Consider the following 21,029-nt stretch of genomic DNA (forward strand, 5'->3'; position numbering starts at 1 on the left):
CGACCACCTGTGTAAAAGATGTGTCTAATTCTCTTTGCTTATGTGGAGAACATCTCCCAAACCAGGAAAAGTGGTTGCCTTTGTTGAGAGGTGCTGCAAAATGGGGGACAGAAATGATACCTTTCATTTTCACCATATATTTCTTTATGCTATGGATTTTTTTTTGCCATGTACATATATTATCTAGGCAAATATGATACTTTTTCAAAGGAAAAGAAAGGTGGAAGGGAAATGATAAAGTCTAGAAAATAGAAAACAAAGTAATATGGAAGAAATAAGATAAAAGAAACCAGTAATCATATTAGACATAACTGGATTCTTTTCTCCCTTGGATTCCTAATGATATTCTGATTCAGTTAAAAAAAAAAATCTAGCCTTGCTGTTTACAAGGTACAGACCTTAAATAAAATGACCACACAAAAGTGACCAAAAAAACAAAAACAAAAACACAGATGGAATAATCTATCAGACACATTCTAATCCCCCATGAGAGTATATATGGCAAATAAAATGTTAACATAAAACAAAATATGCAAAGCAACAACATTAAATAGGAAATAGAGATATTTTGTGTTGATAAAAACTGCAATATGCCAAGAACAGACTGTTATGAACCTTTTGTACGTTTTTTAAAACCTTCAAAACATATAAAGCAAAGATTCTGTACTTTCAAGGAATAATTGTGAAGTATGTAGTCAGAAGATTTTAACATGCCTCTCAGAAATAAGAAATAAGTCAAATAGAATATTTGAATAAAAATTAAATGTAATCTGTATCTATAGCAACCTCTGTACCTAAAATTCTGTACCCAGAAGATAGAGAAGACACACTTTTTTTTTCAAGCAAAATAGCATGTTTGCAAAATGTTACAGATACACACATACACTCTTTTAACATTAACAAAAATTTTAAGGCAAAATGGCATATATTTAAAAATGAATGAAAATGACATAATGCATAGAAAAGTATGTGAGATGCATAATCTTAAACACATTTATTAAAAAAAGAAAGAAAAAAAACAAAGTGACCGTGATGTCAACTCAAAATTCTAGGCAAAGAATGGCCAAGGAAGCAAAACTGAAGAAATGAATGGATAATGATAAAAGCAGAAAATAATCACTTCAAATTGTAAATAATAATATTGATCAATAAATTGATCAAGATAATAATTGGTCAAATAATAATTGATCAAGAAAATCTGATTCTTTGAAATGACCATGATTTTGATAAGTTAAAAATAAAGAAGACTAAAAAAAATCCATATAATTCTAGATATAAAGGAGATGTTTAAATAATAAGAAATTTTTTAATCTTTTTTTTTTTTTTGAGAAAGAGCCTGAGAGAACAAGAGATAGTGTAAGTGGGGGAGGGGCAGCGGGCAAGGGCAAGAGAGACTCTAACGCAGGCTCCACACCCGGCGCTGAGCCCAACTCTTGATCGCACAACCACGAGACCATGACCTGAGCCAAAATCAGGAATCAGACGCTTAACCAACTGAGCCACCCAGGCGTCCCATATAATAAGAAAATTCTGCATGCAACTGTATACCCATGAACTTGAGAGTCTTGATGAAATGTTTAATTACATAGGAAAATATATGAAACAGAGTCAGGGAAAGGCAGAAAATCTAAATTGATCAATAATTGTTGGAAAATGTATAAAGGTGATCAGCGATATATGCCTAAAAACACTTCAGTGCTAGATAGTTTATAAACATCTTACTAAACCTGCCAGAAGCAGGAGAATTCCTTTGTTATGGAAACCGTTCTGGGGCATAAGTAAATAAAAAAAAAAAGTTTTCCAAGTCATACTGAACAGTTAGTACAACTTTAATACCAAAATGAGGCAGGATGGGTTACATGTACCAATCTCATTTCCAAACACAGTTGTAAAGATCCTAAATAAAATCTTAGTGTTGTTAAAGAATCATACATCAATACCAAGGAATTTTATATTAACTTATCATACTCCAAAAGTGCTATCTTGATTCATATTCCCACAAAGAATATTTAAGAATACTTGATTCTCTTCATCTCTGTCAACACTTGGGGTTGGTCAAATGTCTCTGACTTTTTTGTTGGACGTTTTTCCCCCTGGTGTTGTATATATACATTGTGTAATATTTTAAATTTTGTTTTAATTTCAAATAAAAAGAGTTTTAGAGTATTTCAGGTCAGCTAAAGGCAAAATTATGAAACAAACTTCATCTTTGGATCCTCCAGCCTCTCCTTAGTGCTTCCTTTTCCTCTTGAATGAGGGCATGGACAAGTGGACAGCCACTCCTCCCACATCAGTTTTCTAGAAAACCTGCAAAGCCCTGGCATACAATTGACAAACAACAGCACATGTATCTGTGTCTCCGGTGCCCCTTTCCCAAATTCTTTAGAAACCCTACACTATGTACCTTCCTTTCCCTCTCCTCAAATCTGTTCCTAGAAAGTCCTGTTAATGTTCTATTTCGGAGTAAATTTATCTATCTGCTGCCCCAGAAAAAAAATTACATCTGAAGTGTGATCTCTAATTAGGCAATAAAATGTAGGCATCTGCAGAGCAAGTAGGTCCCATGTTTAAGGAATTCTGTTTGGTGCCTAATTTTGAAATTTTTCTAAAACAATGAACTCCAATATGATCCTGGTTGTCTCAACTTGTTACCAGCTAAGTACACAATAATACCTTTCAGACCACAGCCGGACTGGCGGAAAGAGTTAAAGGGCTGGTGAGATTCCACTTCTGCCCCCTGAATCCTAATCCTGTGGATCTCAAGTTTTCTTTCCAATTCAGGCACCTGTTCCTGAGTTCCTCTTGCCCCGAGGGCTGCTCAGTTCTTTTTTTATTTTTTTTAAATATGAAATTTATTGTCAAATTGGTTTCCATACAACACCCAGTGCTCATCCCAACAGGTGCCCTCCTCAATACCCATCACCCACCCTCCCCTCCCTCCCACCCCCCATCAACCCTCAGTTTGTTCTCAGTTTTTAAGAGTCTCTTATGTTTTGGCTCCCTCCCTCTCTAACCTCTTTTTTTTTCCTTCCCCTCCCCCCTGGTCTTCTGTTAAGTTTCTCAGCATCCACATAAGAGTGAAAACATATGGTATCTTTCTCTGTATGACTTATTTCACTTAGCATAACACTCTCCAGTTCCATCCAAGTTGCTACAAAAGGCCATATTTCATTCTTTCTCATTAGAGGGCTGCTGAGTTCTAATCACAACTATCCTTCTAACTCATTTTGTGACCTGAAGCAAGTTACTTTGTCTCTGGGTACTGGACTAGATTTCTAAGGCAACTGATAGTTTAACAGTGGATGAGTCTCTGTGTCTGTTCTCTCCCTCATAGTGGCAAAACTTAGAATTATATATTAGTGGGGTGTGTGGGTGGCTCAGTTGTTTTTGAGCATCTGACTCTTGACTTTGGCTCAGGTCATGATCTCACGGTTCGTGAGTTCAAGCCCCACATCCGGCTCTGCACTGACAGCATGGATTCTCTCTCTCTCCCTCTCTCTCTGACACTCCCCTGCTCATTCTCTCCCTCTGTCTCTCTCTCTCTCTCAAAATAAACATTTTTTAAAAAAATTAATTATATATTAGCAAATCCTACGAAGTTTACTTCCATGCAGTTGGAAACAAGTAAGCACTATTATTTTCCCATTTTACAGATAGAGAAACTTGAAGCCTAAAGTAGCTGAAAAAATAGTAATTCAGTATACATATACAAATAACCTTTTGGCTTCCTTACCTAGCCTCCCTCTGACTTGGAAAAAAGATCACTGTTACTGTTCAGCATTATTGTGGAACTTTGTATTAATCCAACAGGTTTTAATCCTTCATTGCTCTCTCTTTACTCTCCTTCCTGTTTTCCATCCCTGGAGAATACTTTTGTCCCCTGGATTACTGCAAGGAAAGATGTTATTGTACTGTGCTTTCTCCTTCTCACAACCTGGAAATAATTGCTAAGTTATTCTCAAGGTGGTTCAAGGTTATCAAGAGGGCTGAAGGATCTAGAGCCATCGCAGTATTGAAACCATTCAAAACTAGTGCTGAGGAGTAAGTGTACTGATGGCTACATTGCATACGTGCATGTACACACACATGCGCGTGCGCGTGCACACACACACACACACACATATAGTAGGACCATTTACCAAAGGGCATACCAAACTAGCTACTTTTAAACACTTAATTTCTCAACTCATAGTTTATATCATAGTTTACACATTTTTGTAAATCCAGCCAGTTTTAATTTTAAAACTGAAATGATAAAAAAGGACATTTCCTTTGTCTCTGGTTTCTCTTCATTGTAAACATCATTATGTAAGGTGGTCTCTGTTAGGAGGCTACTGAGACATCTTCCTCTTAATGAACTGCAGAACCCTTGAGTTGAATTCTTGCTATGTCTGCTTTCCCCGTGGTTAAAAATCTACCTTGTAGATATTAAGATAGTCTATGTTCAGATATGGTCTCACTGAATTTCTGTTGGGCAAAAACATGCATTGCTAATGGTCACCTTGTCTCAAATTGCAGATTACGGTGTTTCGGATGGGATCAGAAGGACACCAGGACATTGATTTAGCTATCCTGACAGCTTTGCTCAAAGGTAAAAGAGTTTCTGTGTCCAGAGAGTACACAAATAATTTAAATGGATTAACCCAGCAACTTTGTCTCCTAATAGTGGATATAAACCCAAATGATACCATTACACATCCAATTATTGACAACATAAGGACTTCTCCTGGAAGACATTGTTCCTGCTATGAAATTCTTCTATGATGGAGCTGTCAAAGTGTGACTCAATTTCATAAAGTTTAAAGCAATTACCATTCAATCGTGTCCACTGAATCATAAAAATACATAAAGTAAAAGGCCAATATAGTATGTAAGACACTACATGACTGAGATTATTTAATAATTATTATCCCATCTACTTGCAAAAACCGTGTAATATGGCAGAGATGCTAGACGGATACAGAGATGTCATAATGCATTAAAATGGAAAATCAAAATCATTGAGGGAGATGAAGAAATAAACAAAAAATAAAACAAACTTGTAATGGGACGTTAAATTTAACTGTAAGTTTCCTTGAAGTCAAGGCAAAAATAGAAAAGCCCTGGATTCTACGATTTTCCCTTTAGAAGGTGGACGCTTGTCCTCTTCTCTCGCCCCATGTTACCAAGCGGCCTCACTATGTGTGCTCATATTTGGAGCCACATCCAAGAGAAGAGTGGTTTCCTCCAGGCTCCACAGATCAAAATCTGCCCTTAATGTCCCTAGTTAGGAATATTACACTTGGCCAATAATGTTCAGCATTAAAATAAACAAGAGGAAGTTGCTCAGCCCTGAAATGAAAACTAGAACCATAAGATGAAACAAAACCACAAACCTCATTGAATGTGGTTCCGAATTTGAGATGTCTCCCTCGTTCTCCCCAAGCCCCATACTTTGCCTGCTGCCCCATTTATCACAAGGTTGGTGACTGCCTGTTTGTGAGCCTTCCTGGATCATAAGCCTGTGAGGACAGATAATGTGTCTTATCCACTAGTGCTTCCTCAGCACCTCACATAATCCCTCACACATGGCAGCATTCAGTCAATTCTTGTTGAATAAATTAGGGAATGGATTACTGAATGAATGATTACTCAGTGATTACTCACTTAGCGATTGCTCAATGAATGATTACTCAGTGATTACAATTAACATTCCACAATTGAAATTCAGAATAGGAACCCACTGTATTCTAATTTCCAGTCTACCTACCCTTTTCCACTATTAATATTCTCTTGAATACCCATAATGTGACAGCCGTTATGCCTAGTGCTAAGTTTTTTATAAATGCTGTAAACATTATCGCAACAACTGTATTATGTAGCAGCTATATTTAATCCACATTCTACAGACAGGTAAGTGGAGCTACAAGATGTAAGAAACTTTCTCAGGGTTACCATGCTAATTAATAAGGCTGAACTTAGACCTAAGTCTGTCTAACTCTTCACTGCACCACCTATGACTCCATTGACACTAGAAGCCATGGATCCCCTCCATGTATTCCCCAAAGGTGTATTTGCACATTCATTCAAAATCCCAATCGCATTTCAGAAGTTCACCATCCTGTCAAGTGGGTCATGTGTCCCAGGTTGAGAACCTTTGCTCTAAAGTACTTCATTCCAATGAACTAATAAATGCATGTTCAGGAGAAGAAGAATTCAGGGACCATGCATGGGCTGAATCACAGAGCATACTCTGGCCTCCATTCTCCATTTGTCAGAGATAAAATTAAAAGTTGGAGGTAAGAAATTCTCTGATACTTGCTATTCTTACAGAAAAATAATTAAAAGTAATAAAGCCAGTAACTAACATGTACTGAAGACTTGCTAAGTGCCAAACACCATGTTAAACACATTCTATGCATAAATCCATTTAATCTTTACAAGTTTGATGGCCAGACTATTACCAGGCCCATCTTGAAATAAGGAAATCAAGACACAGAACAATTCAGTAACATACTCAAGATAAGTAGTACAGACAGGCTGACCCCACAGCCCTCACTTACGTTTACCACCAAAACATCTCTATTGCATTGATAATAAGAAGTGGAATGCCACATTTACCACCTTGAAACAGAACTCAGCAAATGGAGAAGTGGGCCAGTCATTGGTTAAAAACATATTAGCCATCATAGTATCTTCTACTGAAAATATTTTCTTCCATGTTCACCAATCTGTCACTTCAATTTGTGTTTCACTTTTAGATCAGTCTTAGAATTTATTTGTTATCATATAGAATAGTTGTTTTCTGATTGTGCATGACAGACCATATGGAATACATTTTATATTATAACCAAGTACCTACATATGTTTTTAGAACTCAGGTTAAAGTACATGAAATAATATTTACATTGACTGTGTGCAATGAAATTGGATATTTTCTATTCCATTCCGTTCTATTCTCTTTAATGCTGATTATATCCCACTAACTTGATTTCATGACCCACTAATGGGTCATAACCTGCAGTTTAAAAAACACTGCCATAGTAGATTAAAGGAAATTATGATTGCTCTAAGAAATTAACATTTCTAATCACCATAATGAACATTATTTATGCAACAGTTGATGCTAATGGGAATTTATGCCATTAAAAGATTGTGATGTGTCAACTCTATTTTGCAAAGGCTTTTAAATGCTTTCTGATTTTGACCCAGTTGATCTGTGAAGGATGTCAAGCATAATACTTTCTGCTGACTTTCTTGGAGGCCAAGAGCATATTTATATCAGTTATGATTTCCTTAGTTTGTTAAATTATTCTTCTTATGTATTTTTTTAAATTATGCCTGGGCATGAAACCTGGTTTAACACTTAATTTTTATAATTGTACTTCTCTTTCAATTATCCCATGCATGAGGAATTTTTTTATAGTCAAGTTTTTATTCCCTCCATCATCTGAGAAAACCAGAAAGTAGATAGGAGAAGGAGGAGAAAGCCATGAAACTAAACACTAGTCCATAAGCCCAGAGTCTGGAGGTGGGGAGGGGGAAGGACGGATAGGAACCAGGTGGCCCTAGGGAAAGTCTACCTTTGCTGATCCCTTGTTTCTGAACCCACTGGGTTTTATTTCTTCAGTATCAGTATATATTAAAGGATACTTTTATAGGACACAGAATAATGACAAATCTATTCAAAACTGACGAAAGAAGGAGACAAAAAGAATGTTGTTCCAGAGATGCCTTTGACATCCAAAGTTGTTTCAAATGCTGGCCTGGGGTGGCTTTTGAGAATAAGTGATGTCGCATTTGTCTTTCACAGCAAGATAACCACTCTCCAAGAGTGGTGATCTGAGGCTAGAAACTATACACCCTACACCCTTCTCCTCCTCTTCAGCTCTCTCCTCACCCCATTACATCTACCCAGGGGAAGCCAAGGAAAATGCAGTGAAAATGCAGGACACTGACTATTCAGATAAACAACAAATAAATGTTTAGCATAAGAAATGTCCCAAATATTGTCTGGGACATACATATCCTAAAAAAGCTGTTTATTATTTATCTGAAATTCAACCTTAACTGGGAGTCCTGTATTTTTATTTGCTAAAATCAGGCTTCTCTACTCAGACAGAGGAGATCTGATGCCATTAATATCTCTGGACTTCAGACACCTTCAGTGGTTCTATGGGAAAAGGACTCAAAAATTTAGGCAAGTAACCTAGTCCCTCTCCATTTGCCTCCCTCTCAGCCTGGCCCTGCCTAAATCACAGCAACCAGAGACTCACTGGAAACGACCCCAAACTTCTCTTAGTAAACTATCCAGTGTTGACCAGCCTCCTGTCAGTCACCCTATCCTGGCTGACTTGTTCATGCCTCTTGCTCTGGTCCCTCTGCTCCAGGCTCAATAAAGCCAGAAAACATCTGTTCACAGCAGGGTCCCTTGACCCTCTCTGTGGATAAAATTACTTCCAATTTTTAACAATCTTTTCTTGTACACCTCAGAAGTCAAATCACATGGGTGTGTACCCTTCCATTTCTGTGCATGCACTGAAGTATAGTATGTGGTCATCACTGTCCTCCATCAGCGAGAAATTCATTGCCTTTGGGTTTAATCTTCATTGCTAAAGAATCTCTTGCATGGCATGGGAAAAGACCTTTATTGCTTACTTCTTTTTTTCTGGAAAGCATTTTCTAAAAGCTAAAAGAGGGTGCAAAACGCTGTGTTCCTCCTCAAAACTGTCAAGGTCATCCAAAACAAGAGTAGCTTGAGAAATTGTAACAGCCTGGAGACGCCTAAGGACACATGAGGATTAAATGTAATGTGGTTTCCTGGATAGGATCCCCAAGCAGAAAAAAGAAGACTGAGAAAAATCTGAATAAAGTATGGGTTTTCATTTTTAAAAGTTTTAGGGAAAAATGGGAGAGCTATGCTATCATATATTTTGGATCTGAGCAGAAGACATAGTGTCGCCAAGAAAACCATCCTTGTTTCATGTCAGAATGACAAAAAAGGAGACAGCATCTTATGGAGTTAGCTGCAAAAGTCAAGTGCATATGGAATAAAAATACTGTACTATGTGCAGGCAGTATTTAAAGTGTCTGTACAAATCAGGTAGGCATGGATGGTAGCTGGTCACTATAAGAAACGATTAGAAATACCGCTGAGGAATCTAAGCAGATTATTTGAACCCAGGACTAATAGGAAACAATTTGTATAAAATGCAATTTTCCTGTGGACTTTCACAGTCATTTCAGAGAAAATTATCCCGTTCCTCCCACTTAATTTTATGTCTCGTTTCCTCGGACAAAATTAATGCTATCGATAAGTAATAAACTAATGAATTATGTACAGATATAAGTGGAGGATGACAACTTCTTTCTAACAGAATACATTTGTAGTTTTCTTGAAACTATGAGGAAAGAAGTTTGAAATAAAAATTGAAATGTCAAAGGAAGAGCCAGGCTGTTCTAACTTTCGTACATTCTCAAGAAAGCTATTGATTAGGTCATATAGAACAATGAAAATTGCTATGTTCTGAACCATTTTCCTTTAAAAGTATATCTTTACTAGCAACTAAACTTGAAAAAAATGTATACAAAAGGATAAAGTGTATATATGTTTTAGTGTTTTGAAGCTACGCTGCATGCCCCTCCAACTTTATTAACTAGAAAATGTAGTTATTATCACAAACTAGTACTGACATCAGTAGATAATTAGTCTTGCTAAATAACTCATCTTGGTTTTTAAATGGCTTAATTAATCCCTAGTAAAATAAAAATTGTGGCATCATCCTGAAGTAGTGTACGTCCAATAATCCTATGCACCAGGTCTCATAAGCAATTAGCATCCAGGAGTGTTTATTGAGAAGCTACTTGCTTGATCTCAGATGATTCATAAATAGACTTAATGAAATTAATTATGGCCTTGCTTTGAAGATAAAAAATTATTTCTGATTATATGTTCAATCTTTCCCATCCCTCTTTCCTATGTGTAGGCAGTTTAATAGAACACATGCATGATTGTTTTCCTTTTTTGAATTGTTTTTCTTTTAATAGTATTTTTTTAACTCAGAATTGTTTACATAGACTTACTCAAGCCAAAAAAAGAGAGACATTCATGTTGATACATTCATCACATATGTGAGATGCAGATACCATAGTTACTAAATATTATACAAATGGAAATAAATGAAATTTATCCAAAAGAGATCAACAAGGTCAAAATGTGTGGCATTATCACTTCATTTTAACCTTAAGGGGCACCTGAGTGGCTCAGTCAAATGAGCGTCCAACTCTTGATTTCAGCTTAGGTCATGATCCCAGGGTTATAAGATTGATCCCCACATGGGGCTCTGCGCTCTGCTTAAGATTCTCTCTCTCTCTCTCTCTCTCTCTCTCTCTCTCTCTCTCTCTCTCCACCTCAGCCCCTCACCCCAACTTGTGTGCTCTCTCTCTCTCTCTCTCTCAAATTCAAAAAAATAAGGGCATGGGGGCTAAACTGTGGGAGAATAGTGAAATGTTTCAGTTAGAGACCAAATTCACTAGCTTATTTTTACAATGAAGACTCTTTACAAAAATATTAAATCCTTCTCTGCTTGAGGCCATCTTTAGTCTTCCTTCTGTCCTTTGATTTGTAAATCAGGCTTCCTCTGTGCACTTGTTGCCAGATGGCTCATTTTAGCCCTTTAGTCAAATCTTTAATGTAGAAGTCACAGAGCTGATTGACCATGAGCAGTTAGAGTCCTGGCATGGGCCCCAAAACCTATATAGATCAAGATATCTGCTTCCTTAAAACTCTCAGAGCTCTTACCAGGGCACTTAGCTACCAGATGACCTTGGCTGCACACCCAATATCTTAGTGATAAAACTAGAATGCCCACAACTTCTCTTAATGTAATGGCAAGAATCAGTGTAATCGGACACTTGTTTTATGTTTAAAGATTAGATCACCAGTGGAATTTGATTTCAACCAGGAATTTTTTTTGCTTACAGGTGACAGAAACACAATTCAAATTAGCTCAAGCAAAAATAAGTAACATAGATTTGTGGATTCACATGACCAGGAAGTTGAAGGGTAAACCGAGTTCAGGCCAGGCAGGATCCAGGGTTCCAATGACATCATCGGGGACTGTCCTCTCTCTCTCAACATTAGTCTGTACACCTGTCACACACAACAGCCATCAGCAGTGCTAGGCTCAGACCCAAAACCAGCTGAGTAAATCCATTAAATTCCTGGCAATTACAGCAGAAGGGGCCCAGGGAGAACTTGCATATGCTTGCCTTAAAATCAGCACCCACCCCTGAATTCATCACCACAGCAAAGGAGATGGGAGAATCCCTGTGATCCATGACATGAGAGAAGGGATCAGCTCTACCAAGTCACACAGTTGTGGGTCCCCCACCCCAACACACACACACACACACACAAACGATTCTGTAGCCAGGAAGTAGAGAAGGAAAGAATGCTGGTAAGACCAGAAGCAACTTGAAAAATACACACACACACACACATACTCTGAAGTACTGAGGGTCAAAGAGCGTCAGACTTGTCTCAAATGCAAATGCCTCAATATCTATATACCAGGAATAAATTCTTCATTCCATAGACAAAAACAGAAACTAAGTCAAATGAATACTAATTAAGGCCCAGACATTCACCCAAATCACACTCATAAAGTTTACTTCAGGTGGACCTAAATACGTAACTTCTTAATATTTTCTACTACAGAATGATTATGCATTATTATTATAGTCAATATTACCTTTTTAAATTTTAATGGTCTGTACTTGAGTATTTCTGCCAAAAATATTAAAGGAAATCACATTCTTACCCCCTTTTTTCCCCCAAGACCGAAAACTGCTCTTTAGGAAAAAAATGGTTCTTTGAAGGCCAGTGGCCCCAGGCTTTCCCCTCTGGGCTCCCTCCGTGCCATCCTGCACTGTTGCCCCAGCCCCTCAGGGTAGTACTTGTCACAGTGGGACTGCCCAGCAAGTTCCTGATAATAGTGGCAATGATGCCCATAAGAGCATCACTACTCCCTGTTGATCATACTGCTTACCCTCCCTGAGACTCAGTTTCCTTATCTATAAAACCCAGATAATTATAATACCTCTCCCACAGCTGTTGTAACCATGTTAATTGATAATGCAAGTCAAGCATTTAACCCAGTACCTGGAAAAATCTGTTTCATGATGGTCAGACATGATGGTCTGACTGATGAGGACAATGTCAAACGAGAAATAAGGACGAAAACCACCTCTGTTTTATTCCCCACCACATCCACACATACACAGCACCTAGGATGACATCAATGATTCAAACATTATTTGTTAACCTCATGAATGAATGATCAATAGACATTAAGATCAGATTGGATATATATTTAGATCTTAGTGCTTTACTGGCTGTTGTATTAACTAGGTTACTTAACCTCTGTATATATGCCTCAGTTCCCTTCTCTGTGTGAAAAAAAAATCATAGCTCTCACATGGAGGCACGTAAGGAACACATGAGACAGTGACATTGGAAGCTCCTGGGCAGACACTCTGCCTTCTTTATGGTAACTACCTTACATCTACTATGTTTATACCTTTTCCCTTTTCAATAGGCTTTAAAAAGTCCTAGGGAACTGGGGTGCCTGGGTGGCTCAGTCAGTTAAGTATCTGGCTCTTGACTTCCACTCAGGTCATGATCTCACAGTTTGTGAGTTCAAGCCATGCATTGGGCTCTGTGCTGACAGTGCAGAGCCTGCTTGGGATTCTCTCTCTCTCCCTCTCTCCATGCCTGGCCCCTGCTCTCTCTCTCTCTCTCTCTCTGTCTCTGTGTCTGTCTGTCTCTCTCAAAATAAATCAATAAACTTAAAAAAAATTTCCTAGGGAATTGGCATATCCCCTATGTCCAAAATCCAACAGAATCATAAAATGTTAAATTTGAAAGGAGGACCCATAAATCTGAAAACAATAGCAAATGATAAATAAATTTCAAGCATACATGTAATGATCCAAAACAGGTACACACACACACACACACACACACACACACACACACACAAGGACTTTAATCTTGAAAATTATTGAGAATATGCTAAACTGCCTTAAAATGAAATTAATTTGCTGGCAAATTTATTTTCTTACAAATCCAAGCAGATCTTAAAGCAATAACAGAGAGCAAGGTAGATAGCAATTTTAGACACTTGTTTGTCTCAGTAGGAGAATGCAATAAAAGACCTTAAATCTTTTCATCCCGTTATTTGTATGTTTTACAATTCACAAAGCATCTTCACATAATTTCATCATCTAATCTTTGCAACAACTCTGTGGAATGGTTAGCAGATGATTTATCTCCAAACGGAGACTTTCTTGGGCATGGAAGTGAGAAATACTGATAATTATGCCAGAAAAACGAGAATAAACCAAGAATATCCAGGTAAACTGGGGAAGTGGATCATCCTGATTATAAACCCACCTCCCGGGGCGCCTGGGTGGCGCAGTCGGTTAAGCGTCCGACTTCAGCCAGGTCACGATCTCGCGGTCCGGGAGTTCAAGCCCCGCGTCAGGCTCTGGGCTGATGGCTCAGAGCCTGGAGCCTGTTTCCGATTCTGTGTCTCCCTCTCTCTCTGCCCCTCCCCCGTTCATGCTCTGTCTCTCTCTGACCCAAAAATAAATAAACGTTGAAAAAAAAAATTAAAAAAAAAAAAAAAACAAAACCCACCTCCCACAGGAAGTTTCTGGAGGATAAGGATTATGTCTTCTTTGACTTTGTATCCAAACACCCAGAAAAATGCTTAACATACAGTAGATGTTTTATACATATATATTTATATATATATATGAATATATATATAAGAATACATATGATGATATATAGTCATCATTGCAATAATTCCAGAAAATGTCCCAGAACTCCAGAACACACATTTCTAGATTATAAGGACCCACTGAGTGCCCAGTACAATGGGCAAAAATAAACCCATATCAAGTTATATTATAAAAACTGCAGAACATGGGAAGCCAAATATATTATATATATATATAATATATTATATGTTATATATTATATGTTTTACTGTGTTATAAATATCATGTTTATAAATTATATTTAATATAATCATAAACTCATAAATTATATAAATATAAATTATATGGTATTTATATATACATAATTTATATACATATATAAATACTATATAATGTACTAAATACATAAATACAATATAATATACTAAATACATAAATACTATATATGTATATAAATTCTCCTATGAGCTTCCAAAGAAAAAAAACAGCTCAAATGCAAAGGAGCCAGAATGCTTTAGACTTCCAAACAACAGCATAGAAAGCTATTGTGCAATGCCTTAACAATTCTGAAGAACATTTATGTGCAATCTAGAATTCTATGCCTAATCTACCAGCCACTTGTGAAGGTAGAATAGACGTTGTCACACGTGAGTTACCAAAACATTTACTACCCATGAACCATTTCTTCAGAAATTACTGGAGGATATGCACCACTGAAATGAAAGAGGAAACCAAAAACAAACAACAACAGAAACAGAAAACACAGGACCTGGAACGCAGGAGCTGTAACCCAGGAGAAACGTGTTGGCAATCCCTGGCTGAAGAGGAAGGGACACAGTTCTGCACTGGCCACAAGAGACAAAAGAGAAGCTGCCATCCCTTCCGAAGACTCAAGCCTGGAATCCGCATAGTGTCTTTTTTGCTGCATTCCATTGGCAGAAGCGAGTCACAAGACCAGCCCAGGTTCAGTGTGAACGCTGGGTGATAAATAGTTCCTTAGAAACTGTCTTCACGGGTGCCTGGGTGGCTCAGTCAGTTAAACATCTGACTCCTGATTTTGGCTTTGGCCATGATCTCTTGGTTCATGAGATGGGGCCCCAGGTCGGGCTCTGCACTGACAGTGCAGAGCCTGCTTGGGATTCTGTCTCTCTCTCTCTCTCTCTGCCCCTCCCCTTCACTCTCTCTCTCAAAGTAAACAAACATTAAAAAAAATTGACCTCCCCTTGACATGTTTAGGAAAAAAAAAAAAAAAGAAAGAAGCTATCTTCAAAGACTATCTGCCATGGAGAACCAAAATAATCAGCCATGAGAACTGAAGTGGTTGCCTCTGGGTAAAAAGGCAGGGACTGATGAGATTTGTGATTTTATAACAAATCTTTTAGGAATAGATGACTCTTAACGCTGTGCATGTTTAACCTTAGTAAAAATGAGGTACAAAACGGATTACCTGGTTCTCAGTGAAAGGGACAGAACAAGTAAAAGACAAAGGAAGGGCAAACAGAAGTTAGGAAATCATCACTGCAATAATTCCAGAAAATGTGCCAGAACTCCAGGGCAGGCATTTCTGTAGAACGCTGCTAAAAATCACACTATGGAAGATGCAGATATTTTATTTACTCATCCGTGCAAATGAATTCATTTTTGTCATATCGCGAGCAAGCAGTATAACCCAGTAGAATTTCTTCTTTTATTCCCTCTGTCTTAAGTCGATAACGTTTCTCAGTCTTGCATATTGTGTGTCATACGGGAACACTTTTACAAACTTTTTTTAACGTGTTAATGGGAGACCTTGTGACCTACTGGCTTCTTCTATTGCAGAAAGGGCACAATAAAGAGGACTCATCCATTGAGCTAGGTTGGCAAAAAGAAGGAAATGGCACAGTGCTTCACAATGTTATTAATCAGAAGCCATATAATTTCATTTGTCCTCTTCGACTGCATATGTTATTAGGACACAAAGAAATAGTAGCAAAATTTACTGTAGGTACTCCCGGCAATTATCATCACATAGACAACCTGACTTTGCAAGGTTTTTATATAGTGTTGGTCCATAAAAGTTGCGCCCCCTAGCTCTGAAATGAAACCAACAGTTTTTTGAGGAACCTCCATACTGTGTTTTCCCACAGTGGCTGTACCAGTTTGCACTCCCACCAAAAGTTTAAAAACTGCATAAAAATGTTATTAATCCTGAAAATCAAAGCCTTCAGAATAAACAGGATATAAAAATCTCCAGACCTGGTTCATTTTGCCCACACACATGTACATCATTGTATCCAACTGATAACATCTTTAAAGTGTATTCACAAACTGTATCTTTTGAATTGCATATTTTTGATGCACCTATACATTTTTTTAATAATAAAGCCAGATAAGTAAATAAATAAATCTTCAACCCCAAAGGGCTTGACAAACAAAAAATAAAGATACAAAAATTTTAAAGAAGCTGACAAGTGAATTTTGGGTACCATTTGACCAATTTTGACCCTAATGATAGAGCATCAGAGAATATTCTGACTTCCTTCATTCACACCCTGTGGGTTGTTTTATGATATGAACACAAAAGCCTGTTTGCCAACTTCTTTTTGTGAGTATCATGAGTTCAGTAAAATTTTCTAAGTTCCTATGAATTCAAAAAGAAAAAATCGGCTCTAAAATCAGACTGCCTGGGTTTGAAGCTTGCCTCTGGCACTTCCTGGCTACCTCACCTTTGACAAGTTTCTGTGCCTCATTTTCCTTGTCTGTAAAATGGGGATAGTGGCACATAGTTTGTTGTGATACTTTAACACATTAACACCTAGAAGCAGTGCCTGGCATGAGCTAAGCATGAAAGAAATATTAGTTTTATTGTCTTATTTACTAAAGATAAACTGAGAAAGAAAACCCCTATCTTCCTGCAAAGGGCTCTTTAACTCAGCTGTCTGTTTTGTCTCTTACGAGCCAAATGTGGGTTTCTTCCAGCTAAAGTTAATCCAATTTTTCCTGATTCCTTTTAACGTTCTCCTGGGAGTCTACCTAAAGTTATTTTTACCCAAAGGAGATAGTTATCATTGAGGGCAAGAAAATAGAGCAAAGAATAAGCTATACACAGACCTCATCTACTTCTTTATGTGCATGTTTCAAGCCTTTAATTTGGTTTTTTCTCCAGGTAGCAGCCACATTCCTAAGAGAGGCCCACGGGGGTAGGTAGGCAGTTCTGCTCTGGGAGACCATTGAAGGTGTATCCTAGCAACCCAGTCACATGACAGGGTCTTTCAGCTAGTCTCCTTTCGATTTTGTGGTTCTCATATTGGTAGAGAATGTGATGTCTTTAAATGAACGGATGGCTATGTTTTCACGGACTGAGACCCTATCGCATTTTGGTGCAACATTTACAGATAGATTGATGGAAATGAATAGAACCCGAAGATGCATATTTAAACCAGACAAGATTCCGCAGATAAAACACAGAAAGGTCCAAAGACCCCAACAAGAAGAAATGTTTCTCAACTAATATAGAGATGAGTGGTACCATCCTACACATCACAACATCGTGGTGCCACTAAGGACATTACAAGGGCTGCAAATCCTGGCTCCTCCACCACCCCAGTCCATCAAACAGGACCACACTTGAGCTATCAAGGTCAGATGACACACCTGACATTTTTGTTTAACAACTCTCCCAAAGGGAGTCCACATCTCCATTTCCAACCCACTGAAGTATTTAGTGACCCTCAGGGTACTTAAAACAAAAACAAAGACAAAAACAAAACTTTCCTCAGACACTGAATCTCAGGTCCCTAAATAAACATTCTCTGCAATAAGTGCCTTCGGTGCCATGACATATTCGGGATGTTTTACTTCAGTGGGCCCTAACTCTGCTCTGAAAGCCCCTTATTCTTCAGTCGTCAGCCTGTGGCACATCCACCATGTTTCTCCATTCTCTTCAGCTCCTCACTCCTTCTGACTCTCTGCAGAGGGCATCCCCTCTTACTTCACTTAAAATATTTGGTTTCATCCCGGCTCCCTTTTTCCCACTCATGAATGTCAGTATCTCCACTCAGCCTCACTGCATTCCCTCCTCACCCCAATGACCTCTCTTCTTTGCTGACCAACTACTCCCTGGCCTCCATGCTCAAGATCTCATCCATCATGTGCTTGCTCTTGTCTCCCTCTCCAGTGGCTCTTTCCCTTCTCCCATCAGCACATTCAGGCTCTCTGTCACCTGAGACGACCCTGGCCCTCTCCACCAAGATCCTCAAGGAAGCATCCTAGTTTTCTCCTCTTGACCATCCAGCTCTGAAAGCTGGCCTGCCTTTCCACCCACAGTCTTTACCCTCCACTTATTCTGTTTTCTGAGCTCATGGCTCACTCTGCAGACTTTTTTCTCACACAGCTTTCAGTACCCATGAAGACCCCAAATACTCTTCTAAACCCCAACAATTATCTTCTGGAACATTCAGCAACTTTGCACAGTGTTGACTTTGCCTATTTCTTATGCAACTCTTTTTTACCCTGAGGGAAGGCCTCCATTTAAAGCCTGTTCTACAATTCCCTCCATCTCTCTAAGCCTCTGTTTTCTGATCTTCCAAGTGGGGATTAATATATTTGCTATACAGGGTTTTTGTGAGTATTAAATGAGATGATAAATGTAAAACACCTAGTATGTGATTGGCTTTCAATATATGGTGGTAATTATATTGATTTTTACCTTTCCTTGGTGTCAGAGACACCAAGTGGGTGCTCTACATTTCTGAGCACTCCTTTGTCACCTTCTCAGACCCTCTTACTTCTCACTCTGCCTTCTGCCAAAATTATAAAGTACCATGGCTTTAATTTTTTTAATGTTTATTTACTTTTGAGGGAGAGAGAGACAGCATGCAAGTGGGGGGGGGGGCAGAGAGAGAGGGAGACACAGAATCTGAAGCAGGCTCCAGGCTCTGAGCTGTCAGCACAGGGTTCAACACAGGGCTTGCACTCATGGACTGTGAATTCATGACCTGAGCTGAAGTCGGACACTTACCCAATTGAGCCACCCGGGCGCCATGGCTTTAATATCATGTCTGCATGAATGACCTCCAGATTTTTCTCCAGCTCCAGCTTCTCTCCCTGCCCCTTTTTCTATTTGCCTACCGGACAGCTCCCTTGGGTGTCACTATGCACCCCAAATCCAATGCAATTAATTGTCTTTAAATATACACATATTCTTTAAAAAATTGTCTTTTCCCAAACAGTTGATTTCTTCCTGACTTCCCCATTTTATGTTCACACAGCCCCCATCCTTGGAGCTATCCAGGCTCAAAGCCCCCATCACATTTTTTTCTCCCTTTATTCAAGCAAATTCTTACTAACTCTGGGCATTTTTGCCACCACAATATCTTGTAGGCCTATTCCTTCTTTTCCTTCCTTGTTCATCATCATTAGGCCTTCAGGACCTTTGACCTGATTTATTTCAATGGCTTCTTATGGTTTTTGCCTGCTTCTTACTGAGCATATATATCCCTGCTTGTTCTCTATACGTCAATCACAGGAACGCTACTATTGTAAAGATCTGACCAAAACAATCTTCTACCTACAGAATCCTTCAGGATATCCAGTGCGAACTTGACAACACAAATTCATCAGTCTCTTCTTCTAGAAAGCTTCAAAAACCAATAATGAAAAGGGAAGAAAAAAAGCAAGCTAACTCTATTTTTGGTAAAACTGGGAAATATTCCAAAATATTTGTAAATGCAAGAGCTCTGTGGGAGGAAAGAGTAAAAGCTGGGGAGAGAGAAACTAGCAGTAGCAATCTTCAGGAAGTATCAGAATGTAATTCCTCGAAGTGAGAAATGCTCTAAGGTGCAAAGTTCTCTCCTTTCTCTGTAGCAGCATGTGCAAGAACTAGAGTGAGTTCAATGGTGACTCTTGAGCCTGACTTAGCCCATAGAAACAGGGGTGGCGGGCTACACATGGAATCATGCAGATAAGTAATGTTTGCAGCAGGGAGCTTGTCTTTGTGGTAGCTGAGAAGAAAGCCTTCCAGTTGTGAAGAATAAGTAGCCTGGAATGCTACTCTGGGCCCATTATAACCCAACTCACTAGATGATAAATAATAAAAAAGCAGTTAGCATATAGATACATTCTATAAAAAATAACAAAAGGGCGAAATGTATGCACAGAAGAATATCTGTAAAAATGTTTCCAGAGAACAGATGAACCTTATGAATAAATATTTTACCATGAACTTTAAAAAAATTAAATCGCAACAAAGCACTTTATCTATGAAGAAATACTTCGAAGTTGGAATACCAAAATTCAGGTAAGAGTAGTTGAGGCAACAGGAGGAGATATAACGTGAGTAGCATTCAGGAATGAAGTAGAAGGGAGGACATGAAATTATCACAGAATTGCAGAAGAATTGAGAAAGGCTGCAAGATCAAATATACATTGTGAAAAAGAAAACAGTACAGGACACAACATATAGAAATGAAGGAAGGGAATGGAAATGAAAACCAATGGAAATAAAGAGTTAATTCAGATTAAAGAGAAATTATAGGAGACAGAAAATGGAGATCCAACATAAGCATAACTGCTATCTCCAAAGAAGAAAATCAAAGTAATGGATCAAAGAAAATATTTTAAAATACAATTTCAGAATTTTTTCCTTAAACAAATTCTGAAACTTTGATCTAGATATTGAAAGGGCCACCTTGAACCAGGAAAGACTGATTCAGAATCCCCAACAACTAGACACAGCCTACTAAAGTTACTGAGCCTCAAAGAAAATAAAGATGACTTTGGGCCACCAGGCAAAATGATCAAGTCTTTCATGAGATTAAAAAAATCAGGTTGGCTACAAACCTTTTTATATTAACATTCAATGCCAGCAGACAACAGAGCAACAGATTTTGATATCAAGTCAGTGTCATTCAACTATCAAGACTATTGAGAGAAAAAACAAACAGTTTAAAACATTCTAGAACTCTAGATTGTCCCCATGACTTTCTCTTGGGAAAACTCCTAGAGAAGATGCAGCCTACCAACTAAGAGATCCTTGGGTACACTCTGGCAAAATCATTAATTGTAACCATTGATACTAGAATCTAACAGAACTAAGATAAAAACAAAAACGGCACTTTGAGTAACAGAAAGGAATGTGTCACCTGCCTTCCACAGTAGAAATAATGCAACAACAAAAAGAAATTAAGAGGAAGAAGGATGGAGATAAAGGTAGTAGACATTTTGACTCATTATAATATCTGGATCCTTGCCTACTAAAATAAGGAATATAACTTAAGACTGAC

At 38.2% G+C, this 21,029-nt stretch overlaps 1 protein-coding gene across 18 annotated transcripts in view; it reads left to right on the forward strand.

Annotated features, from left to right (window-relative positions):
• TRPM3 (transient receptor potential cation channel subfamily M member 3) overlaps window positions 1–21,029 on the forward strand; it is an 812,479-nt gene that overhangs the window by 689,778 nt on the left and 101,672 nt on the right. For all 18 annotated transcript variants that reach the window (XM_047830956.1, XM_047830962.1, XM_047830951.1 and 15 more), the window contains one exon: window positions 4,519–4,591. In XM_047830956.1, coding sequence (XP_047686912.1) covers window positions 4,519–4,591 — 73 coding nt within the window. The remainder of the gene's footprint in view (window positions 1–4,518; window positions 4,592–21,029) is intronic.

Source organism: Prionailurus viverrinus, chromosome D4, assembly GCF_022837055.1.
Source record: "Prionailurus viverrinus isolate Anna chromosome D4, UM_Priviv_1.0, whole genome shotgun sequence".
Classification (NCBI taxonomy): domain Eukaryota; kingdom Metazoa; phylum Chordata; class Mammalia; order Carnivora; family Felidae; genus Prionailurus; species Prionailurus viverrinus.